Source organism: Equus asinus, chromosome X (assembly GCF_041296235.1).
Source record: "Equus asinus isolate D_3611 breed Donkey chromosome X, EquAss-T2T_v2, whole genome shotgun sequence".
NCBI classification, from domain to species: Eukaryota; Metazoa; Chordata; class Mammalia; order Perissodactyla; family Equidae; genus Equus; species Equus asinus.
The window spans coordinates 57,849,485-57,876,094 of record NC_091820.1 but is presented as its reverse complement, the minus strand read 5'-3'; the positions used below and the strand labels follow the sequence as shown (position 1 = coordinate 57,876,094).

The window sequence follows — 26,610 nt, the reverse complement described above, 5'->3', positions numbered from 1 at the left end:
GGGCTTTAAGTCAGTGCAGTAAAAATCCATGCTGTACTGTGATGCAGCCGTGCAGGCCATCTTCAGCTTATGTCAAAATGACCTTGCAACCCCACACCTCATGACTGAAGATGCCAGCTGGACAGATCCACAACAGGAAAAGATAAAGGGAAACCTTGCTCTCACATTCCCCAGCTGCATTTCTTAGAGATTGAGGGAATAATTAATGACCCTGGTCCTTGCCCTCCTCACACATGGATAATTTTAGCATCTCTGAACTTGTTTGATGTATAATGAAGGAATTCTTGTTTACATTACCTTCCATCTATAATCTAGAGAAAAGCCCAGATGTACTCTATCCCCCTTTTTTTGACATATATGAAATCTAGTTGTAAGTTCTTTTTCTTTTCCTCTTCCCTGCACATACACTGTTTCATGAAAGAGATATACACTGCACTTAAACTCACACACCTCGGAGCAGTTCCATCAGAGCAGTCCGTTGAACTGTTTTCCCTGGGTTGGAACTCCTCACACTGATTATTGAATAAACTCCTTCACTAATATCACCTAGACTTTATTTCAGCTGACATCCCCAAATAAATCTATAAATTTAGTGCAATCACAATAAAAATCAAGATTCTCCTTAGAACCTGACCAGATAATTCTACAGTTTGTATGGAAGATTAAAGTTCAAGAATAGCCAAGGCAGGGGCTGGCAGAGTGGTTAAGTTCATGCACTCCGCTTCGGTGGCCCAGGGTTCCCGTGTTCAGATCCCCAGCGCAGACCTAGCATCTCTTGTCAAGCCACACTGTGGCAGCATCCCACATAAAATAGAGGAAGATTGGCACAGATGTTAGCTCAGCAACAATCTTCCTCACATAAAAAAAGGATAACCACGGCAGTGCGATATTGATGCAGGAATAGAAAAGTAGATTAATGGAACAGACTAGTGATCCAGAAACAGACCCATGGGTACAATCAAAGTAGCATTTCAAATCAATGGGAAAAGAATAACTCATTAAGTGGTGTTAGTGCAATTGGCTAACCACTTAAGAAAATATTAAGTTAAATTTCTATTTAAACCCATTTATGAAAATAAATTATAGAGGAATTAAAAGAGCTATGGATAAAAAGCAAAACAATAAAAGTATTATGAAAAATAATATGTTGATGATCTTGTGGGTAGGGAGGCTTTATTAGTTTCTTAGGGCTGCCATAACAAATTACCACAAACTGGGTGGTTTAAAACAATAGACATTTATTCTCTCACAGTCTGGAAGCCAGAAGTCTGACATCAAGGTTTCAGTAGGGTTGGTTCCTTCCAGAGGCTCTGAGGGACAATCTGTCTCATGCTTCTCCCCTAGCTTCCTGTGGTTGCTGGCAAACCTTGGCATTCTTTGGCTTGTTAAATGCATCACTTCCATCTCTGCCTCAGTCTTTACATCACCTTCTCCTCCCTATGTGTCTTCTCCTTTTCTTATAAGGACACTTGTCATTGGATTTAGGGCCAGGTAGGAAAATCCAGCATGATCTCATCTCCAGATCCTTTACTTAATTACATCTGCAAAGGTCCTTTTTCCAAATAAGGTCACATTCACAAGTTCCAGGTGGACATATGTTTTTGGGGGGCCACCATTCAACCTACTATAAAGACTTTCTAAAATAAGATAAAAAGGAAAAGACTCATAAATTTGACTCCATTAAAAATAAAAGCTATATGGAAAAAACACACCATAAATAATGTTAATAGATAAAGCACTTATAAGAAAACATGTGCAATATCTCTTTTAGATTTCTTTTTGAAAAAAGTTAAAATCCAGATTATGTAATTTTTAAAAATCCCTATAAATCAATAAGAAAAACAGCCCAATAGAGAAATGATTAAGTAAATAAAGAGTTATTACTTCCTAACACATTCTATGAAGCCAACATCACCCTGATCCCAAAACCAGACAAGAACAACACAAAGAATGAAAACTACAGGCCAATACCATTGATGAACATAGATGTAAAAATCCTCAACAAAATTCTGGCAAACCGAATATACCAATACATTAAAAAGATCATATACCATGATCAAGTGGGATTTATACCAGGGACACAGGGATGGTTCAACATCCACAAGTCAATCAACGTGACACACTACATTAACAAAATGAGAAACAAAAACCACATGATCATCTCAATAGATGCAGAGAAAGCATTCAACAAGATCCAACATCCATTTATGATAAAAAAACTCTCAATAAAATGGGTATATAAGGAAAGTACCTCAACATAATAAAGGCCATATATGACAAACCCACAGCCAACACCATACTCAATGGGCAAAAACTGAAAGCCATCCCTCTGAGAACAGGAACAAGACAAGGGTGCCCACTCTCACCACTCTTATTCAACATAGTACTGGATGTTTTGGCCAGAGCAATTAGGCAGGAAAAAGAAATAAAAGGAATCCAAATAGGCAAAGAAGAAGTGAAACTCTTGCTGTTTGCAGACAATATGATCTTATACATAGAAAACCCCAAAGAATCCATAGGAAAACTATTAGAAATAATCAACAACTAAAGCAAAGCTGCAGGGTATAAAATCAACATACATAAATCCGTAGCATTTCTATGGTCTAGCAATGAACTAACAGAAAAAGAACTCAAGAACACAATCCCATTCACAATCGCAACAAAAAGAATAAAATACCTCAGGGTGAATTTAACCAAGGAAGTGAAAGACCTATACAACGAAAATTACAAGACTTTCCTGAAAGAAATTGATGACGACATAAAGAGATGGAAAGACATTCCATTCACATGGATTGGAAGAATAAACATAGTTAAAATGTCCATACTACCTAAAGCAATCTACAGATTCAACGCTATCCCAATCAGAATCCCAATGACATTCTTTACAGAAATTCAACAAAGAATCCTAAAATTCATATGGGGCAACAAAAGACCCCGAATTTCTAAAGCAATCCTGAGAAAAAATAACAAAGCTGGAGGCATCACAATCCCTGAGTTCAAAACATACTACAAAGCCACAGTAATCAAAACAGCATGGTACTGGTACAAAAACAGGTGCACAGATCAATGGAACAGAATTGAAAGCCCAGAAATAAAACCACACATCTATGGACAGCTAATCTTCGACAAAGGAGCTGAGGGCATACAATGGAGAAAAGAAAGTCTTTTCAACAAATGGTGCTGGGAAAACTGGATAGCCACATGTAAAAAAATGAAAATTGATCATTCTTTTTCACCATTCACAAAAATAAACTCAAAATGGATCAAAGACCTGAAGGAAAGACCTGAAACCATAAGGCTTCTAGAAGAAAATATAGGCAGTACACTCTTTGACATCAGTATCAAAAGGATCTTTTCGGACACCATGTCTTCTCAGACAAGGGAAACAATAGAAAGAATAAACAAATGGGACCTCATCAGACTAAAGAGCTTCTTCAAGGCAAGGGAAAACAGGATTGAAACAAAAAAACAACCCACCAAATGGGAAAAAAATATTTGCAAGTCATATATCCAACGAAGGGTTAATCTCCATACTATATAAAGAACTCGCACAACTCAACAACAAAAAATTGAAGAACCCGATCAAAAAATGGGAAGGGGACATGAACAGACATTTCTCCAAAGAAGATATACAGATGGCCAGTAGGTACATGAAAAGACGCTCATCATCACTGATCATCAGGAAAATGCAAATCAAAACTACACTAAGATATCACCTTACACCTGTTAGAATGGCAAAAATAACTAAAACAAAAAGTAACAAATGTTGGAGATGTTGTGGGGAAAAAGGAACCCTCATACACTGCTAGTGGGACTGCAAACTGGTGCAGCCACTATGGAAAACAGTATGGAGATTTATCAAAAAATTAAAAATAGAAATACCATATGACCCAGCCATCCCACTACTGGGTATCTATCCAAAGAACTTGAAATCAGCAATTCCAAAAGTCCCATGCACCGCTATGTTCATTGCAGCATTATTTACAATAGCCAAGATGCGGAATCAACCTAAGCACCCATCAACTGATGAGTGGATAAAGAAGATGCGCTATATATATATAATGGAATACTACTCAGCCATAAAAAAGGATAAAATCATCCCATTCACAACAACATGGATGGACCTTGAGGGAATTATGTTAAGTGAAATAAAGAGTTATTAACCAGAAGAAATAAAATTAAATAAATAAACATAATATAAAGAAATATAAATTAAAATAAACATAAAAAGATGCTCAATGACATTAGTATTCAGGTAAATGAAACAAAGTAAGATACCATCTTGCACCCAGCAGATCACTCAAAAATTAAAGTTTACTAATATCAAGTATTGGTAAGGATGGGGGAAATGGAGACTTTCATGCACGACTTGTTGGTGCAGATAATTTAGATGGCTTTTTGGTTACACGAAACTTTTAAATGCCTATTTCCAAAACACCTGTATGCATTCATAAGAAGACATATACGTATGTTTGCTGAAGTACTGTTTCAAGAGTTCTAAACTGAAAACAAACTAAATGCTCATCAATAGAGGAATGTCTACACAAACCGTAGTGTATGAGGTAGATCTCTATGGAATAACATGACTAGATCTCCATGACATAAGTTTGGATGAATAAGGCAATCCGCACAACAATAGGTAGAGTATAATACTGTTTATATTAAAAGAATACACAGAAAACAATAGTATTTTATATGTATTTCTAGATACATATGTAAATCCACAGGAAAAAATCTGGAAGTATACAAACCAATCCTATAACAGTGGTTGCCTTTGGGAAGGGAGACAAAGGGGACTGTGATAGTGGGTGATAGACATAGAGAACTTTAACCTTGTCTGTAATATTTTAATTTTTTTCATGAAAAATGTGTCCATATATTACTTATACAATTTAAAACAATTTTTAAAGCAAGTGAATGGGAAATAATGCAAAGGAGATAGTGTATGGACTATTTTTTCAAGAAATTTAATAAGAGATTTATTATTAATTAATAATGAGAATAGCTAAGCAAACTTTAGGACATCTACTAGAGGGAAGATTAATGCAGACATTAACATAAAATGTAAAACCATGAAAAATATTTATAAAATGTGAAGCTTTAAAACTTTTGGATTTTTGAAAATTAGTATGATTAAAACTTCCAGGTAATATAAGGGAGCAACAATAAAATATGCCCAGGAACTTGGAAATGAAATTTTATTCCAGAGTTAAACTGTAAAATTAATATACAAAGAATGAAATGAAAAACTAGCCTTCAAAAAACATAATAGCTTCCAGATTGGCAAGACTTGACTATAACTTGATTGATAATTTTGACATATTTAAAGAAAGAATGTGTCAGCGAGCCATGGAAGCATAGATAAGGAGAGTCAGTGAGGCCAACAAGGACAAAGCAGACTTGTAGTTATTTAATCTTTGTATGCCTTAGTTTCTCCATCTCTAAAATGGGGTTAATAGTATTTACTTCATAGGGTTATTGTATAAAACAAAATAGCACTTTGTAAGGAATGAGGCTTACACATTTTTAAAGGGAGGGAATGTGGTGGTCAGGCTGATATAAACTGTCACAGTTCTATTTCTCATTATCAACAAGCATTCTGGTTTTCATACATCAGTCTCTCAGGAGGTAATAAGCATGAGTCAGCTTCCTGAGTCTGACCAGTTCTGGGACACTGAGGAGATCAAGTTTCTGAGACTGCAGGACCCAAGGCCCAGCCTGGACTGAGGTTGAAAGCACCAAGGTAATGCCATGCAGCAAGGCCTCTTTGGTAGCCAGCCAGTTTACCTTTCTTGGTGACACTCTACCTTTAGCATTCCTAATCTATTCATACTTCTAAATAAGTTGGGGGGGCCTGTGCAGAAGGAATAAAAAGACGAGAAAAACTAAACTAAAATATTAACGAGTGGTTGTGTATGTGAAGGAATTATGGGTAATTTGCTTTACTTTTCTATACTTTCCAAGTTTTCTTTAGCAAGCACATATTACTTTAATTGTTTTAAACATCTTTAAATGATGGTGGGGCGAAGAAAAAGAGAAGGCAGTAGCTTGAAGGGGAGTAGCTTGAAGGGTAGAGAAAGGACTTTTGAGGCGGTAGGCTGAGGGGAAGTTGTTAGGGAGTTAGAGGCAAAGCAGGGACGGTCAGGCGCTCCTTCCTCCAAAATGAAGTCGCTTTCCCTGGAAAGACTTTTTCGCCGACCCCCCCCCCCACCACCACCACGTGGGCCTTACAGTGTCTTATTTGCTTGTCATGGCATTTGCGTAGCTAGTGACTGCAATGGAAACTATTAGCTGGAGAATTCTAAGTGTATCACTGTATCTAACCGTATCACTGACTGGTCATTGAACCTGAATGTCTCAGATCTGAGTTTCTGAGCACTCCCTCCTTCTTAATCGTCAATATTACCAAATATTTGCTAGTCACCTCCTACGTGCCTGGCTTTATGCTAATTTGCGCGGGGGTGAGGGTGGGGGTTGGAACGGAGGGAGCTTACGAGGAGAGACTAAATTTAGAAAAATAAAAAGATAAACGAAAATGCAAAATCACTGTGGCCTGGGTCGGGTAGCTAGGGAAAACTTAGAATGCAGATTCTCGGAGTTGGACTTGAAAGGTCAATCGGTCTAATTCTCTTACCCCGCGATTCAGAGAGTAGGTGGTACTTAAGTCAAGTCTTGAAAGACGGGTCGGGTTTGGATAAGCAGAGATCAAGAGGTGGGGGTTGGGAGCAGTAAAAGGAGGGAGCAAAGGCCCTGGGGCCGGGACACCCGCCGGAGTGCGGATCGATTTCCCGGCGGCCAGTGGTCAGCGTTATCTATAGGCTTCTTTTCTAGCCTCCCTTTCTCCCTTTTATTTTCAGCTGAGTCTTTGTTGCCTCAGCCTTGTAACCCAAGTGCGTACGAGGGAGCTTTCCAGGGCAGTTATACAATCTCCTCCAGCGCCTCCGAGGCCAAGGCCGTCCTGAGGCACTGCTCGCTGCCAGCCCTTCCCTTCCTGGGCCACTCGCTTCCTCAAAGCGCACCACAGGCCCCTCCTTCCTAAGCCCGCCGATTCGCCAGTTTCTAAGCAATAAAGTACCTTAGGAAGTTCTTTCTTGTTTGGTTTCGTTCGGAGTGAGGAGTTTAATCAGAGCTTTTAGTCAAACGTATAAAATACAGTAAAGACCCGGAAATTCCAATGCTTTAGACCTTGAACGTAAACGTGCGTCTTTCCTTTTAGGATTGAAGTTACGGTAAGTTCCTAAAACTAGTCCATCAGAAGAAACAACCTCCTCAACATCCTGTGTGCACAGCAAGTGTGGAAAACTGAAATAGTCATTTGAGGTGTTTCCAAAATAAACGCCTGAAAGCACATTGCCTACGGTGACACATTCTCGGCTGCGGGGGGCGGGGCGGGGCGCGGGGCCTCAGGGGGCTGGGGGCGGGGCGCGCTGGTGGGCGGGGCGCGGGGGGCTCAGGGGGCTCAGGGAGCGGGGGGGCGGGGCGCGCGCCGGGATCCCCAGAGCTCCGCACGCTGCTGCCAGGACCCGTGCCCGCCCCGCCTCCAGCTCTCGTCTCTGTCTAGGTGGAGGCGGCCGGTGACCTGCTGCCGGCTGCCGCCCAGGAGGCTGTGGGCCGCGGCGGTCTTCGAGATTTGAGCGGAGGATGCAGGAGCGTCCCGTGGAGGCCGGACGGGCGTAAGGGTGGCAGAGAGCGGCGCCGGGGGCGCTCCGGCGGGGCCCAGACCGCGGGACGCTCGGGCGCGCCGGCCTGTGGCGGGCTCCAGAGGCCGCCGTTGCCGGGACCGCCGGCCCCAGCCCGAGCCGGTAGAGGGCTCTGCCGGGGCCTGGTGCTCGGGTTGCCGCAGCGTGCGTGGAGCTGTGTTGGAGCCTCCTTCCCTGGAGGAGCGAGGCCCCTGCGGCGCCGGGCCGTTTCTCTGAGGGCGTTGGAAGCGCGCCGCGATGAGGAGCCGGAGTAACTCCGGCGTCCGGCTGGACGGCTACGCTAGGCTGGTGCAGCAGACCATCCTGTGCCATCAGGTACGTGAAGGGGTGTCGCCTGTAATCCCCGAGGAGGTGCAGTGTCTCCTGGACGGAGACCCTGGGTGAACCCCCGTGCGTGTGTGTGTAGCGGGGTCTGCCGCGCCCCGGCTGAGGAGGCCTTACAGGACCCTGACGCCAAGAGGTGTTGGGCCGGGAACAGAAGCGGAGGCAGGCGCCGCTGAGCCCTGAGTCATGGCTTCTGAGTCCCCCGCCCCGCAGGCGACAGCTGGCTTCCAGGGAGGCAGAGCTGACAGATGTGTTGAAGCTTGTTTATTCGCACACGCACACAGACACGCACACCCCGCCCGAGGTTAGGGAGTCACCTGCTTCCCCTCCTGTCATGGTAAAGAGCCAGGGGAACGTTTAGCCATCTTAAGACTAGATGGTTGTGAAGACCTGAGGTGCTTTGTATGTACTGTTAATTCTATTTCTTTACTCTTTTAATGCAGATTTTTCGTTGGTTATCATTCTAACAGGAAAGTTAAAACACTACTTTTTTTTTCTTCTTCTCCCCAAATCCCCCCAGTACAGAGTTGTATATCTTAGTTGTGGCATGTGGGACGCCGCCTCCGCGTGGCCTGACGTGCGGTGCCGTGTCCCAGCCCAGGATCCGAACCCGTGGAGCACGCAACTTAACCGTTCGCCGCCCCCCCCCCGCCTTTCTTTTAACAGTACCCACATTTCAGACTTGTAAGGCTCCCCTTATTCAAGATAGCATTTACTTGCACTTGGTCAGAAGAAGAGGAGGTTATAAAACTCAGGAGTGGGGAATTAGAAGACCAAAGTCGCTAAGTAACGCATTTGATAGATTCTGTTTCCCCATATTAACACCTTAGGGTTACCTGCCTGTCCTCTTTTTCTTGACCCTGCAGAATCCTGTGACTGGCTTGCTTCCAGCCAGCTATGATCAGAAAGATGCCTGGGTCCGGGACAATGTGTACAGCATCTTGGCTGTGTGGGGTTTGGGCCTGGCCTATCGGAAGAACGCAGACCGAGATGAGGATAAGGCAAAGGCCTATGAACTGGAGCAGGTACTCAGAATAAAAATACAACGAGATCTGGGGCTGTGGGGAGTGGGGGCAGGAGAGGAGGGATTGAAGGAAATGTAGCCCACAGGAGCTAAGAGAACTGTATTTTGCCTTGCTCTCTCTTTCTTCACCTTCCCGAAATTACATTCCAAAAACCTTTCCTGTGTTGTAGTAAACTTGTTTTGCGGTGGAAACTTGAAACTTGTTGATTCACGGGGAGAGGGCACAGTCTGTTCTGTTACAGTGGAAAATCCTGTCCTGGGATCTTTGCTAAAATGTTTAATCCTCTTTCAAAGTAAACGTGTTTTGCAGTCTCCAGCATATTTATTCTCATTGAGGAGAATGTTTGGGGGCAGGTGTCTACCATATTATTTTGTTTTTGAAAATGGTAGGTGGTGTTTGTATGAGGGTAACTGACACAAATTAGCAGACTTTCCCAACTAGACACAAGTAAAGACTGTTTATTGATTTTTATACCTATGGCTGCTGTTTCAGAGTCTGGTTTTTTTTCCTCTCCATGAGCAAAATAAGGTCAGAGTCAGTCAGCAGATGCCTTTTCGCCAACTATTGAGACCCTTCCCCTCAGTAAAGAAGCATCCTTTATAGAACTGTGTAGACACAGGGTGCTGCATCCTCTTGAATGACCAAGAATACAGTATCCTGGGCCACGGGGGACTATTAATGTTGAGATACTCTGCTGTCAGTTGTAAGGTGTATGTGAATTCTTTTCCATTAGTGAAAAAGATTCTACAACAGACATTTTCTCAAATGGTCTCTCTCAAACTTAATCGATCTGAGCTCCAGTCGTTGTATGTAAATCAGAATATTGAGATTTGGTTGTTTTTAAGGGCACCAACTTATTGCAGGGTTGCAGTCTTTGGCAATAGGGAAGTTTCACTGTGTTGTCTTCTGTAACAGCAGACATTTGTTATTCCTTCAAGCCATTATTGAGAGGTACTTAGATCCACCAGAAAAAATTGTTGGAGTTTTTGTTCTGACCCAGGAAGTACAGATCAATATTTTTATGACTAAGAAATAATAGATAACCATTTAAAGAATTTGGAAAATATAGAAGAGTGTTAAAAAATCACCTGTAATCCTCCCCCCCCCCCCAAATCCTCTATCCTACTCTAATGTTTTGTTATTTTGGTCTCAGTTTTTTGTTTGTTTTGCTAGAAATTAATATCAGTGGAACAGTACCCAAGATTCTATCCCTGATACAATTTGACCAATTTTTTTTCAATACTATTAGAAGAAATCTGTTGTCTCCTTGTTGAGCAATCATTCTGCAAAGTTGACATTTTTTCTTATGTGGCCCAGACAGAAAGCATTTAACAGAAGAAGGGGGAAAAAATAGGGAAACATTGAATTGTTCACCTGAAAATTTTAATGTTCCGTTAAGTAATTTTTCACATAGCCCCAAAATATTTTTTCATATCACCTCAATAACAACTTTGGAATGTCTCAACAACATTATGGCAGGAGGAAACATCTTCAAAAAAGGAACATTTCTCTAGGAATTCTAAAATTTCTATGAACTTTCATTATGAATTAAAACAAATTTTATTATTAGGTCTCATTAATTTCTTTCTCAAACCTTACTCAGTTAATTCAGACCAGGGATCAGAAAACTGTCTGCAAAGGTCCAGATAGTAAATATTTTCGGCATTGTGGGTCATGTGTGGTCTCTGCCCAACTACTCAGCTCTTCCATTGTTGCACAAAAGCAGACAGAGACGATACATAAGCGAATGAGCATGGTCATATTTCAGTAAGCTTTATTTACAAAGACAGGTGGTGAGTTGGATTTGTCCCTGATCTACAGGAGTGGTTCTAAACTCTGGCTATACACTGGAATCACTAGGGAAGCTTAAGAAATACCCTCACTGGACCCCACCCTAGAACAATTTAGATAAATCTCTGGAAGTGGAGCCCTAGGGGCATCAATATTTTTAAAAACTACCCAGATGATTCTCAAGTGCAGCCAGGGATACTAACCACTGATCTAAAGCAAATAAAAGAACATAGATTAAATCCAATAAGTCCATAGATTAAATTCCCACCTACTGTCAACTTTCTATAAACTGTGTGGATTTTCCCAACCTTGGATTGTTAATCATTTCCACTCTTCCTTCCAAATCTCACCTTGGTTTCTCTCTGAGAAATAATGTCAGAGGGCTAAAGAGAATTCTGGATGGAAAGGGGACAAGAGTTGAGGTGACTATTCTATCCTTGATTGAGAATAGAATTATGCACAAATGTTCTTTTCTCTTACTCACATAGATATAGGCTCACACCCATGAAAAGAAATAGGCACACAAATAGAGATAGCTCTTTGGCTGCCTTCAGTTCTGTGTCTTCTTCAGTTTTGTTCTCTTTGTGTAGTCTCTCATCTTTTCTCATGAGTTTAACAATTACCTTTATGTGAGTGACTTCCAAAGCTTCATCTTTGACTCTGACCTCACTTCAATTTCAAACCCTGATTTTTATTTGTCTTCTAATATGCACCTGCATATCCTTTTGCTTCTCAAACTCAATATGTCTGAAATTCCACCTTCTCTACTAAAAACAAGCAGAATAGATGACCAAACAGTAGCAACTCACTAAACATCCCTTTTTCTCTTATTGGTGCCCTCATTCGACCAGTCACTTGAGCAACATTACTTACAGCATTTCCCATAGTGTGTTCCATGGAACACTAGGTCAACTAAGTTTCAGGCTGTGTTAAACAGTGAGTTTCTTTACTCCATAATTTCTCAGAGCCTTTGTGTAACGTGCATTTTGAATCTAAGATGGGAGTGAATTTTACAGCTTTTCCAGAATTTCCTGGGCTAGCATTCTATGAAACTGTTTGAAAAGTGCTGCCCTTAGGGTGATTTTGGACTTGTCCTTTTGCCTTTTGATACATACAGACCAAAGTCTGTTGATTCTTATAATTTTTCTTGAATCCAGCCCCTCCTTTCTATTCCCTCTGACTCAACCCTAGTCTAAACCCTGATCAGTTAACACTGTTGTGAAAAGCCACATTAAATTATATAATTTCCATTCTCAACAATCTTTCCATGGCTCTCATTTCCCTATGAATAAAATCTAAATGTTTTGGATTGAGAGGCAGGGGTCTCTAGGGTTTGGTCCTAGCCTGATTTTTCAATATTATATCATGCTGATGCCTTGCATTATACCCCCAGTTCCAACCAGGTTGCTGTCTTCATTACTCCTCTAACAATCCCTTAATAAAAATACCTGACATTCATGTAAATACTTTTCATTGTACTGCATACTTTGCCATAATTACTAGTATTTTATTCTCATAACATCTTGTGAATTAAATATTATTTTCCCCAATTTACAAGTGAAGGGATTGAAGCAGGAAGATGAAGCTGGGAGTTGGTGGTGCCATGAATACAACTTGGGTCTTATGACTTCAGATTCAGTCTTTTTGAATTTTTCCTCCGTGGAAGCCATGGACATTACCACCTCCAAATCTTTTTATGAGCTGTTTCTTCCGCCTATGATACCTGTTCCTTTCCAAGCTGATCTAATACCCTCCTTTCGAAGCCCTTCACCAGTCCCACTTTTCCTATGATTCCTGTCCTCATTGACTGCTCAATTGTACATTGATCACTTTTCTTCAGTTTTTCATTTATCAGATTTTGCATAATTATCGTGTGCCAGGCCCTGTAAAAGATATAAAAAAGAAAATGGACAAAATGTTTATATTTAACTCTCTACTTTTTATTTTTGAAAATTTTGAATTTACGGAAAAGTTATAAGAATAATAAAATGGGCGGCCGGCTGGGTAGCATAGTGGTTGAGTTCATGGGCTTCGCTTTGGCGGCCCAGGGTTTGTGGGTTTGGATCCCAGGAGTGGACCTACACACCAGTCATTAAGCCATGCTGTGGTGGCATCCCACATGCAAAATAGAGGAAGGTTGGCACAGATGTTAGCTCAAGGACAATCTTCCTCAAGCAAAAAGAGAAAGATTGGCAACATGTTAGCTCAGGGCCAATTTTCCTCACCAAAAAAATTAAAATAATAATAAAAACTACCAAACTATTTCCAAAGTGGCTGCACTAATTTTAAAAAGAAAAGAGTAGTAAAATGAACATATTTGCATGTACTCTTTATCTACATTCACTAGTTGTTAACATTTTGTCATATTTGCATACTCTCTCTAAATGCACATGCACACACGTGATTTTTTTGATAAGCCATTTGAGAGTTATTTGCAGGCATGGAATACATATTTTTTAAAATATAATCTGCTTAGTCCATTGACTTAAAGGTCTATTTCTGAACCTGGTTTCTGCCCCTTTTTATTAAGGAGTTCATAGTCTGATGGGGGAGACAGATATATAAATAAATAATTACAATACACTAGGACAGATACTGTAGGAACTATATATATATATAGGAAATAAGTACAAAGTTCTGTGAGAACACACAGAGGCAAGAATTTCTAATTTTCCTTGAACAAAGCAAGGAAGGATTCACAGAGGAGTTGGGTTTTAAAGGGTAACTAGAAATTTTTAGGTAGACATGTTTGTAGTTTAGTTTGGTTTTTTTTTTTTTGACATATCTGTCCTGTCTCCCCTGTATGTTCCACAAAGCCTGGTAGAGTGCTTTGTATATTTTAGATGCTCAATAAATATCCATTTGTACATATACCTGGAGAGAGAGAGATTAATACTTACATAGATATGATTGTATATAGTTATATATTTTTATATAGTCAATTCACAAATACATAGATGCATATCCTCAGAAAGAGTAGGTGAGAGGAGGGTGTTACTTGGCTGTGGCTAGAAGCCTGGTGTATGAATAAATATGTATAGTTAATGCCAACTAGTGCATCTGAATCAGAAAACAGCCAGTTTGGGGGAACACAAAGTACAGCTACCTCCCCTCATACCTACCTCCCCATGCTTCCTATTAAATTTGTCCTGACTTGGAAGTTGGAATTTGAGTACGAAAATGGCTGACAGTGGCCATTCCAGGAGGACAAAAGTGAATGGCAATCAGGAATCCTCCATTGGGTCCATGATCCCCCAGGTTTGCTGTTTAAGTTAAAGAAAATGTAGATGAGAGTAGCAGAGCTGGATGGTAAAGAGAGTTGAAAGGTTGTGATAGAAACCTGTATGTGGTGACACATAGAAGATAATTCAGAATTTAATTGTCTCCCCACAGAGTGAGGAGGCTGTGTTAAGTGCTTTCTGTAATAGGGTATATTAAGGATGATCTCTTTCATTACGGTCAGAGTAATGACAGAGATTTGCTTGTAGAGGTTGTGGTCGGTTTCATTACTTTACAATAAATGCTTCATGCTTTAAAAGGTGATAAGATCATGTGCTGCCTGTTCTCTCTCTCTCTCTCTTTTTTAATTACTTTCCTTGATCTGTAAGGAGAGGGGACCATTTATAGACAGAAATTACTTAAGAAAGGGAGCTCTCTCAAGGAAACACTTTTTATTTTTCCTTCAGTAAAAGGTGTTATAACGAGTTGGGGCATAATTTAATAGATACCTATCCTTATCATGCCTATTTCTTGCAATCCCACTTGAGTGTTTTGAAGGAATAACAGAATGATGTGGCACCCAAGTAGATTAGTTTTCAGAGGTGTCCTGAAGCCACCTCTGAGCCAGCATTCCTTGGAGTAACCTGGTTGTATTTCTTCTGGAGTGTGAAACAGAAAGCCTAGAGAAATGGAGAAGCTGTTTGGTGCTATATTCTTCCAAAACATATTGCCCACCCATGCCAATATTGATGAGCCCTTCTAGTGTCATGTAGTATAACTAGTATAATACAGTATTACTATACTATATTATAATTAAATATAATTATTATTGCTATATAACATTATACCAACTAGTATAGTATATAGTGAGTAATCAGAATTTTGGAGTATTATGATTGGAAAACTACTTTAGAAATTGCCAAGCCCTAGTAAGAGAAACAGTGATGACTTGAGACTTAAGAAGTTTGTAGCTTTTTTTCCTCACAAAAAAGGGATTAAGTTGCATTAACAGTTCCCCTTTACACTTATTCTGAATTGAAGTTCATTTATTATTTTTTTTAAAGATTAGCACCTGAGCTAACATCTGTTGCCAATCTTCTTATTTTTTTTTCTTCTTCTTCTTCTCCCCACAGCCCCCTAGTATGTAACTGTATATTCTAGTTGTAGGTCCTTCTGGCTCTGCTATGTGGGATGTGCTATGTTGCCTCAGCATGGCTTGATGAGCAGTGCCAGGTCTGTGCCCAGGATCTGATCTGGTGAAACCCTGGGCCACCAAAGCAGAGCACACAAACTTAACCACTCAGCATGTGGCCGGCCCCCAAGTTGATTTATTCTTTAAGGAAAATGTCCAGATAAATATTTCTGTGGACTCTTGAAAATAAGTCTTGGCTAGTTTAGAAAAAATAAAAGTGATGACGTTGGCTTTTCTAGGCCATAAGATGTATTTTTGAATATCTTCATAGCTTTATGATTTTTGAGCTGACTTGCCCCTTTTCTCCAGGTGGAATGTTTTCTAATAGGATGATTGGCTTTGTTTTACATAAACCTGATGTAGCTTGGGTTTTTTTTTAACTTGAAGCAGTCACCAACTGCAGCTTTTGATTCCACTTTTAGCTGCAGTCTGCTCTTCTGTGTGCCTATAAAGTAAATGCCATGAAAATAGGAACCCAGGATAGGGTTACTTGTTCTCAAAAGGTCATGTACCAACTGCAGTTGCTGAGTAAGTGTTCCTGCATCTAGGGATGTTTATAACAGTCTTGTTTCCATTTATTTTTGCAGAGTGTAGTGAAGCTGATGAGGGGACTGCTGCACTGCATGATAAGACAGGTATGGTGTTGGTAACAGCTCCCTCTCTAATAAAAGCACATTGTAATAGAATCTCTACCCCTTAGGGAATGTTTATATTTTTTTCAATTTCACAAATAGTGCACACTAATTTTAGAAAATTTGTAGAATAGAGGGGGAAAATGTCACCCATGATCTCACCACCCAATTACCGCTGGAACTTCTAGTCTTTTATCCCCCTCCTCTACAAATGATTTTTTAATATACTTCACTACAGTACATGGAATTATGTATATTGAGTAGAAGATGATACAGGTCTGGAAGCCCTCATCTGAAACCTTTGGGACCAGATAAATTTTAGAATTCGGAATTTTTCAGATTTTAAAAGGTAGTACAGTGTGTGTACCATATATTATGTTATGCTCTCAGTAGGTCCAGAATAGCACTCTATCAGAAACAGTCTCTCTGCAGGGAAACATGCATTTTCACACTAAGTGGAATAAATAAAAACTACAAATAGCCCCATGTCAATTTGAATCAAATGTTGCCACCAAATGAATTTTGGTGTTACACTCAGGGGAAAAAACATTTTGGAAGTGTTTTAGACTTTATGATTGGAGATAAGGGGCCACAGACTTATCTCCTTGCATTAATTTGTATTTTTGTGATCTTCAGTGAAGTTGAGCATCCTTTCATGTGTAGATTAAAAATTTGCATTTCCTCTTCTGTTAATTGCCTTTTGGATCCTTTGCCTATTTTTTTTTTGGGCTGTCTCTTTCTTGCCTATTTGAGGAATTCCTGTACATTATGGATTTTAATCCCTTGTCACATATACTGCAAATATTTTTGGCAGTCTGTGGTTTATCTTTTGAGTTTCTTTATGATATTTTTTCCATTCAAAAGTGTTTTACTAAGAAAAAAAGTGTTTTACTTTTATCCTAAGAGATCTTTACACGTTTCACACATTGAATCTTAACTGATTTTCTTGAGACCAAGATTACATTTTATTAGAAGAAGCAATTGAGGCCCAGATTAATAAAGTGACCATCAACAGGCACACAAGTCTAAAGTAAAAAGAAATCAGCCCTAGACTTCTGAACTTCTTTATCAGTGCTCTCTCTTCTGGGCTATCTCACGGCCATTATTTCTTTTTTTTCCTTCTTTGCTACTTTTTTTGGTGTATTTTAGATATTTTCATTTTCTACCCTCCCAAATAGGTTTACAGTCACTAATTTCATGAATCATATTTAAAGGTATAAGAGTTACTGTCTTATATCAGATGCACACATACTCAGATCTAAATTTCAGGAACTAAGTCTTTCAGTTGTCCTTTGCACAATGTTTCCTTTCTGACCTCTGGTTTCAACTTTCTTTCTATCTTCTCTGTCACTGCATGTCTCTCTCCCCAGGTCGTTTCATTACTCCTTCAAAATATATCCTCATTCTAATTTCCCTCAAAATTCCCATCTCTGTTTCAGGAACAAATGTATCTTTTCTATAACTCAATTATCTCTTGCTAAGCTATTTTCACTCAACCTCTCTGCATCTCAGTTTATATCTACAATGTGGCAAAACACCCATCTCAAGAGTGAAAGAGAGGTAATGAATAGGAAATCGCTAGTTTTGACTGATATTATTTTCTAATTAAATTTCTTAAATTAAAACACAGCAACAGTAGACTTTCCTAGTTGTATTGGTGTAGGGGAAAAAGATAACAATGCATTTTAAATAATCACAATTGCCTGAAGACCGAATGCAGCGATGTATGTTAAGAGTACTATGGAAGTATGGCGTTTGGGTTGATTTTTCTGCATAGCCTTCTTTTACTGTTTTTGTTTTCTTCAGGTGGATAAGGTAGAATCTTTCAAGTATAGTCAGAGTACCAAGGATAGCCTCCATGCCAAGTATAACACCAGAACCTGTGCCACTGTAGTGGGTGATGATCAGTGGGGACACCTGCAGTTGGATGCTACCTCTGTGTACCTGCTCTTCCTAGCACAAATGACTGCCTCAGGTCAGTACAGGGACAGAAGAACTGGGGGCCACTGCAGTGTGGAGCTTTTGCTCTGGCACGTGTGACTTCACCAAAGGTGTTGGCTAGAAAACAACATAGCTGTTTACATTGCTCAAAGATGCACATTGGAAACAGTATTTTGCAAATTTTATATAGAGTAACAACTCTTTGAGGTTTAGTTAGTATTCTTTTACATTGAGAAACAAATCTGGGGTACTAATTAGTTTTTTTTAATTGAGAACCAGGAAATCTGGGATAGATTTTCTTTAGATGGTATTTTTATCTTTTATTAATCCTCATATACCATGAGATGAGAAAGAAGGGCTAGGGTTCATTGTTTGTTCTCATACTATGCACCGACAAGCCTATAGTTAGTATTAACATAAATTGAATCACCTACTTTATACTGCTCTTTATGAATGTATTATAAACAAGTCATCTGTCTATAGGCATCTAAATTATATTAAGGGAATTGACTTAGGAATCACAATTCGAATGTGTATTTCTTATTATTGAATAATACACCCTTTTCATATAGGTTTGTTATTAGCTTTATATGCTTTAACTGAAAAAGAAAAGTGTAAGGACCAACATAATTCCCTTTTATTTCTCCTAATTAGAGAGGACAAGGAATTTGATTACCTTCAGTTTGTAAATTAAACAGGAACCTTTGTTAGATCTTCCTGAGTAAGTAAATGTACTTCTCAAAATACCGTATTTTTGCCATTTCAATTTATCTTCCTCTTTGGTTACAGGGCTACTTGGCACTAAGGGCATTCAGGTTGAGAATTACCCCATAATACTCTTCTCCTTTTCTTGCATAAATAAATATTTGGTGATAAAGCCTTCCTTTTTTTTACCTTTAGAACACAAGCCCAGAAGCTGGATAACCTATTCTTAAAATTATAATATGACTACCCACATACTCCCTTCATTTGGAGGGGAGGTTCCTCCCTGAATAAATATATTTTTAGATTTTATTTATTTAAACAGAATGGCAGCTATAACTCCATTTCTAATATTCTTTTAATACCAATTCTGGAATGTTTTTCTACAAAGTAAACAGTATCTAAATATCCCTTGTGGTTTTTCATATTGAGCCAAGAAAGGAAGCAGAAATATACTAAAGAGGCTTATAAGAGACATAGTCATTCATTCACCAAATGTTTGTTGATTTCTGACTTAACATTCAATTCAATGAGCTAACTTTGATAGGTGCTTGGAATAAGGTGGACATTATTTGATCAGGCCTTTGAGGAATAAGTAGGAATAAGTAGAAATTCACAAATCAGAGAAGGGAAGGGAATAGCATGACTACAGCACATAAATTTGAAAAGTACTGGCCACCAAGGTAAATCTAGGTATCTTCTATGGTTAGAGTGTAAGATGGATCTGAAAAACTGGCAAAAGATGAAGCTAGAAAGTTGGAGCTAGCTGTTTAAGGGCCTGTATACCATGCTAGGTAAGTTTGGAGTTGAGTCTGTAGTCAGTAGAGAGCCACTCAAGGTAAATAATCAAGAAAATTTCAGGTGATTCAGATTCAGGAGGATAGATTGCATAGGGGAGAGAATTAAGATGGAAGACTAGTTAGGAGGTTAGTGAAATACTTTAGGCAAGAAATGATGCAGAACTTATGTAAGGCAGTTGCCTTGAGGATGAAAAAGATAGATGTGAGACATAGTAGGTAGAGTATGAAAGATCTTCATGGAAAATTTAGCAGTTTTCTACATATTTTTGAATTCTTAAAAATCTCAACCTTGGTTACAGAGAGACTTAGAGAGAAGCTGACTGCAACTTACAGGATGGTGGCATGAGGAGCTCCACAGACTTCTCCCCAGCAAAATAACCATAAATAGTGAAAATTAATTTTAAAAACCAACCATTTAAAGTCACTGGAAATTGTCCTAAGGGCATACAGCAAGTAGAGAAATAAGAGAGTGTGGCATTTGGGCCACAACCTACTTCCTCTTCTGCCCCAAGCTCACCATGACAGAAGTCAAGAATACAAGGCTCCCTCTTCTCCCAGCTCACAGTCTCTCCCTGAGAGAGGTAGATTGCCAGCATTTCTCATCCTCCCCAGCTCTGCATTGCAGAAACTCTAGTCTAGCCAATAACTAAGAAGTCCGTAACTCCCTTCCTACCTGCCCCTCCCCATCCCACTCATGGAGTGGAAGCTTAATCCCAGACAGAGCAGACAGAGAATACTAGGCCTGACCCACCTTGCTAGCAGCATGGAGCGAGAGGCAGGCCATAAAAACAGAAAGCTCCATAGCTCTTCCCAAGAGAACTGACTTTATTTGAAACAGAGTCAAGGCTAAGGGCACTCTCAAAAACAATGGAGATTTTGGTTCTAAGAAATTAAGTTCCAAGAAATTAGGTACCAAGAAATGAAGAGGAGGCTGATAGCTCCATAAGAGCAACAAGTTAACCCATAGTTTCTGGTTTCTTCCAGAGAGGAGATTAGGCAGGGTGGGAATGATGTGATTCCCAGTGGGAGGAAGACTTTCAGTGTATACCTGTTGGTATTTCTCTCCACAGAAAGGTGCAGGGAGGGGAGAGGGGAAAGGAGTTAGTTTTTAAACAAAAATGGATCATATTGTGTATATTGGGAAGCAGTATAGTATCTTGGTTAGGAACTCAGTCTCCGAAGTAAAACAGAAGTTGATGGTCAATTGAGTCCTAGTTCCACTATTTATTAGTTACATAACCTAAGGCAAATATTTAACCTAATCCTCATGGGAAAGATAGAGGTACTCACCTCTTAGGGTTGTTGTAAAAATTAAATGTATAATTCATGTGAAACACTCCATTTGTAAGCTATAACTATCTTTGTATAACTTACATTTAGAATAATTATCATTTTTACTGCAAAAATATGATTGTAAGTTCTCCTTAAAATCCTAATTGTATCTACTTATTCCTTAGTATTTAGACTTCCTCCAACTCTTTTTTGAAATATTTGTCTGTACACTTAAGCACATTGTAAATTAGTTACTTATAGAATTAGGAGTCTGAGGCTTTCTATTAAAACCTACAAATAACAGTTAAAATTCTTCCATATTAAAATATGCTGATATCTCAGTTGAAAATTAGCCCGGGACTCATCTGTGGTCTTGTTTTTATGGTTTGAGAATCAAAGTTCCTCCCATTATTCCTAAGCAGGAATAGGATTACTTGGGAGTAGTGGGGTCACTTAGTCACTGTGGCTACCTATAAAGCCTATAGTAATAATTGAACAACTCTATATCTTTATTCTTTTTCCTCAGGACTTCATATCATCCACAGCCTAGATGAAGTCAATTTCATACAGAACCTTGTATTTTACATTGAATCTGCATATAAAACTGCTGTAAGTACTCATTTTGGACCAGATTTTAAACATGCTTTTTAAAAAATTTTTTATTGAAGTGTAATTGACATATCCTGTTAGTTTCAGCTGTACATCATAGTGATTTGATGCCTATATACATTACAAAATGATCACCATGGTAAGTCCAGTTACAATCTGTCACCATGCAAAGTTATTACAATATTATTGTACAGCATAATATTGACAGTATTATGCTGTACATTACATCTCTATGAATCATTCACTTTGTAGCTGGAATTTTGTAACTCTTAATCCCCTTCACCTATTTCACTTGCTCCTCCCCCCAAATCCCTCCCTCCCGTGGTAACCACCAAGTTGTTTCCTGTATCTCTGAGTCTGTTTCTGTTTTGTTTTGTTTGTTCATTTCTTTTGCTTTTTAGATTCCACATATAAGCAAAATTATATGGTATTTAGCTTTCCCTTTCTGACTTTTTCACTTAGCATAATAACCTCTGTATCCATCCATGTTGTTGCAAATGGCAAGATTGCATTCTTTTTTTATGGCCGAGTAATACTCCATTGTATATATGTGCCACATCTTCTTTATCCATTCATCTATCACTGGACACTTAGGTTGCTTCCATATCTTGGCTATTGTAAATAATGCTGTAGCGAACCTATGGGTGCATATATCTCTTCAAATTAGTGTTTTCATTTTCTTTAGATAAATACCCAGAAGTTGAATTGCTAGATCATATGGTAGTTGTATTATTAATTTTTTGAGGAACCTCCATACTATTTTCCATAGTGGCTGCACCAATTTACATTCCCACCAACAGTATACAAGGGTTCCCTTCTCTCCACATCCTCACCAACACTTGTTATTTTTTCTCTTTTTAATAATAGCCATTCTGACAGGTATGGAGTAGTATCTCGTTGTGGTTTGATTTGCATTTCCCTGATGGTTTGTGATGTTGAGCATGTTTTCATGTGCCTTTTGGCCACCTGTATATCTTCTTTGGAAAAATGTCTATTCAAGTCTTCTGCCCATTTTTTAATCAGGTTTGTTTTTTTTGATATTAAGTTGTGTAACTTCTTGATATATTTTTAATATTAACCCTTTATTGGATATATGATTTGCAAATATCTTCTCCCATTCAGTAGGTTGTCTTTTTGTTTTGTTGATGGTTTTCTTTGCTGTGCAAAAGCTTTTTAGTTTGATATAACCCCATTTTTTTAATTTTTGCTTTTGTTGGCCTTGCCTGAGGCGACTGTTCCAAAAAAGTATTGCTAAGACTGATGTCAAAGACCCGATTGCCTATGTTTTCTTCTAAGTGTCTTATGGTTTCAGGTCTCACATTCAAGTCTTTAATTCATTTTGAATTTATTTTTGTGTATGGTATAAAATAGTGGTTCAGTTTTATTCTTTTGCATTTAGCTCTCCAGTTTTCCCAGCACCAGTTGTACGTTCTTACCTCCTTTGTCATAGATTAATTGATCATATATACATGAGTTTACTTCTGGGCGCTCTATTCTATTCCATTGATCTATGTGTCTGTTTTCATGCTGGTACCATACTGTTTTGATTACTATGTCTTTGTAGTATAGTTTGAAATCAGGGAGCATGATACCTCCAACTTTGTTCTTTCTCAAGATTGCTTTGGCTATTTGGGGTCTTTTGTAGTCCCATGTAAGTTTTAAGATTCTTTTTTCTAGTTCTGTATAAAATCCCATTAGCATTTTGATGGGGATTTTCATTGAATCTGTAGATTGCTTTGAGTAGTATGGATATTTTAATAATATTAATTATTCCAATCCATGAGCATGGTATATCTTTCCTTCTATTTGTGTCATCTTCAGTTTCTTCCATCAGTCTCTTATAGTTTTCAGAGTACAGGTCTTTCACCTCTTTGGTTACATTTATTCCTACATATTTTATTCTTTTTGATGCAATTGTAAATGTGTTGTTTTCTTAATTTCTCTTTTTGATAGCTTGTTATTAGTGTATAGAAATGCAACCAATTTCTGTATATTAATTTTGTACCCTGCAACTTTACTAAATTCATTTATTAGTTTTAATTGTTTTTGTAGTGGAGTCTTTAGGGTTTTCTATGTATAGCATCATGTCATCTACAATATGGTGTTTTTAAAATACTGGACAACCCATTCCTTCTCTTAATGCTGCACCTCATAATGAACCAATCTATAAGGCTTCTGGCAAAAATTGCCTTAAGCCTCTTTCTTTACTAAGTCCTGTCATCCTCTGTTTGCCTTCTCCCCAAGGGAGTTACAGAGGCCAGAAGGTCAAGATTCTATGCCTTCATTCTTTTCAAACTCTATAGTATCTCATGGTATGTATTTGGCAGTCTAGGGATAAATTGTGGTCTTATTTTAATGGTTTATGGTGTTAAACAGGAGTAAGATGGCTAGGGAGTATTATGGGTCAGTTAGCTACTTAGAAAGTATATTAAACACATGATTAAATTTTATCTGTAGATATCAATTCAGTGCTTACTATACAAATATAGTTACTTGTTCTTACAACTACCATATGAGGTAGGTTTATGTTAACTCCTAATGTATTTAACATCTTCTCAGGGACTGCTGTTCTTCATTGCATGATGTTCATTGTATTGGAAATGGCTGTATCATAAGTAGTCCAATTTCTTTAGTTGTTTGTTTAGTTTTTAGTTGTTTTAGGTAGGAGGGTAAATCTGGAACCTGTCACTCTGCATTTGCCAGGAGGATAAGTCAAACATAGACATATTTGATGCAAACAGACATTGTTTGTTGAGTGATTGCTTCGCCTTCTGATACCGTAGGCCTGCTGTAGTCTAGGGTGCAAATCAGGGTTCTCTGGCCTCTCCATTGCAGTCAAGGGTTGTAGCAGTAGAATTAATGATATTTATGCCTTCTCATACTCTGATCTTTGCTGAACAAACTAGGATAGAGCTGGGTTAGGGGCCAGGCAAGGCTAGCCATGGGATATAAATGTGGATTGCCTTCCTGAAGTGTCACTTTAGCTCAAAAATTTTATACGAAAAGTAATTTAAGGTAGATACAGAAATAAATATAGGTGGTTTGTGTGTGTGTGTGTGTGTGCGCGTGTGTATGTGTGTACACACACACGTATACACAGGGGTATTTCCAAGTTTTTTTCTATGAGAGGGCCTAAAAGCAATGACACCACAGTGACAATGAGCACCAGTCCACAGGTATTGGATTATAACTATCGTTCTCTAATAAAAGAAACCAGGATTCCTTGTAAAACTGGTGGATTCCAAGGCTGGAAAAAGGAACATACAAGATGAGACTGGAACATCTTGTAGTGACAGACTGAGGAAGTGTTTAAAAAAGAATAGAGTATGTCAAAAGGGGACAGGAACCAACCTGGAAGAATTCCCAATGGCCAAAGGTGGAACAATTTGAGCAACAAAATAAATAATGATAACGTTTTATTATAACACAGAGAATAACCTGAATATCCATAAGTTCACACTGATATAAGTAAATAGCTGAATAAATAAATGAGGAGAAAGGACAGCTCTTCCTTAGAGAAGAATTGCAATTAATGACTGTAGAGGTAATGAAGGAACTAGAAAATCACCGTTGAACCACTGTAATAATTCTTGCAGACAAGATTCACCGATGGATGCTAAATTAGTAAGTAGATGTTTGAGGAGAAACAGGATATTTGCACAGTTGTATCTTTCTCAAGCTATTTGTTAATTATGAAGGGGAAAATAGTAACAATAAAATGGAGATACCCTACAGTATCTCCTTTACCCAAGTGGAGAAGGTTAACATCACCAGTAATAGGACATATCAGCATCGTGTACCCCGTTAGAATGCACTGAGGACACAGCATAATGTTTGTAGTATTCTTGCCAAAAGTGCATAGCCTCAATCTAATCAAGAGAAGACATCAGACAAACCTAAACTGAGGGAAATCTATAAAATATCTGACCACTAATCTTCAGAAAGTATCAAGGTCACACAAGACAAGATTTGAGAAACTATAACTGATTGGAAGAGATTAAGGAGGCATGACAAATAAAATATGGTATTCTGGATTAGATCCTGGAATATAAAAAGGCTATTAGTGGAAAAACTAGTGAAATCCTAATAAAGCCCATAATTTGGTTACTAGTATTTTACTGATGTTAATTTCTTAGCTTTGACAATTATGCCGTGGTTATGTTAGGTGTTAACATTAGGGGAAACAGTGAAAGGTATATGGGAACTCACTGTACTGTTTTTGCAACTTCTCTGTAAGTCTAAGGTTATTTCAAAATATAAAGTTTTTAAAAAGTAATTTTAAATATTATCTTTATAATATCAAGGGACTGTATAGAGCTATGATTGAGAATGTAGGCTTTGGAGTGATAATACTTGGACTCTAATCCTAGCTCTGACACTTGATAGCTATGTGACCTTGGGAGAGCCACTTAACCTCTCTTTGTACCTCGGTTTCATCATCTAAAATGTAAGGACTAAGGAAGATAATAGTATAAAGTGCATAGGTTAGTGCATGGTACATTGTCAATACCAAAAGAGAGTGTAATCAGAATGGATGTTTAAGATAAAATACTGGGGTGCTGTTTAAGCTCCATCTCCTAGACCCCCTGGGTATCTGCTTGGATGAAAAGTTTTGAGAAGCACCTCTTTAGATGCACTGAGTTATAGTTCTTAGTCCTGATGTCAGCTGTCAAGGAGTCTTCCAACTTCTTGGAGGCCCCAGTAGAATTTAAAGCTACTGGAAAATAGCTACAGGGGCAACCCAACTCATTTGCGTCTTCTTAATCAGCATTGTGGGTATACATATGTATGGTAGATTAGCTACTATGTGTGCCTCTTATTCAAGGGTTGTACATCTAGTAAGCATTAAGCAGTGATGACTTACTAATGGTATGTTGATTATTTTATGCCAGGACTTTGGGATATGGGAACGTGGAGACAAGACCAACCAAGGGATCTCAGAATTGAATGCCAGTTCAGTTGGAATGGCAAAGGTAATTTTCTTTTCTTTGTTTTTACCAAGTGTGGGGTAAGGAAGTCTGGTACACCTTTGCCATAGATAAAGGCTTAACTTGCATGTGGACCATCATCAAATTAATTGTTCTTCTAAACCACAGGCAAAATTCAGATTCTCCCATAGAACTATGGACGTGTAGGTGAAGACTTCCTTCATAAGCTCCAGATTTGTATATCCAACTGCTTTTGTAGCATATCTCTTCTTACATATCCCACAAGGACCTCAGAGAACCTATCTTAAACTAAACTCATCATCTCTGCCATTACAAAAACAAACAAAAGGAGGCTTTTGCTCCTTCCATACACTGGTTGACAAAGCTTGGTATCATGGAACCATCTCTCAGTCTTCCACCTCCCTCACTCTCCTGCATCCCCCATATCGTTATCATCACCATCATTATTACCTTT

General features: G+C 38.7%; 1 protein-coding gene across 5 annotated transcripts in view; it reads left to right on the top strand.

Annotated features, from left to right (window-relative positions):
* Nucleotides 1-7,102: 7,102 nt before the first annotated feature.
* The window catches only part of PHKA1 (phosphorylase kinase regulatory subunit alpha 1), a 110,996-nt gene continuing 91,488 nt past the window's right edge, over nt 7,103-26,610 (top strand). For 2 of the 5 annotated variants that reach the window (XM_044763164.2, XM_044763160.2), the window contains exons 1-6: nt 7,792-8,015; nt 8,891-9,049; nt 15,839-15,886; nt 17,690-17,858; nt 21,125-21,207; nt 26,100-26,180. In XM_044763164.2, the coding sequence (XP_044619099.1) occupies nt 7,938-8,015; nt 8,891-9,049; nt 15,839-15,886; nt 17,690-17,858; nt 21,125-21,207; nt 26,100-26,180 (618 nt within the window). In that variant the 5' untranslated portion in view covers nt 7,792-7,937. Of the gene's footprint in view, nt 7,230-7,536; nt 8,016-8,890; nt 9,050-15,838; nt 15,887-17,689; nt 17,859-21,124; nt 21,208-26,099; nt 26,181-26,610 lie in introns of those variants that run through there. The other 3 variants (XM_070502939.1, XM_044763163.2, XM_044763162.2) reach the window with 3 other exon arrangements.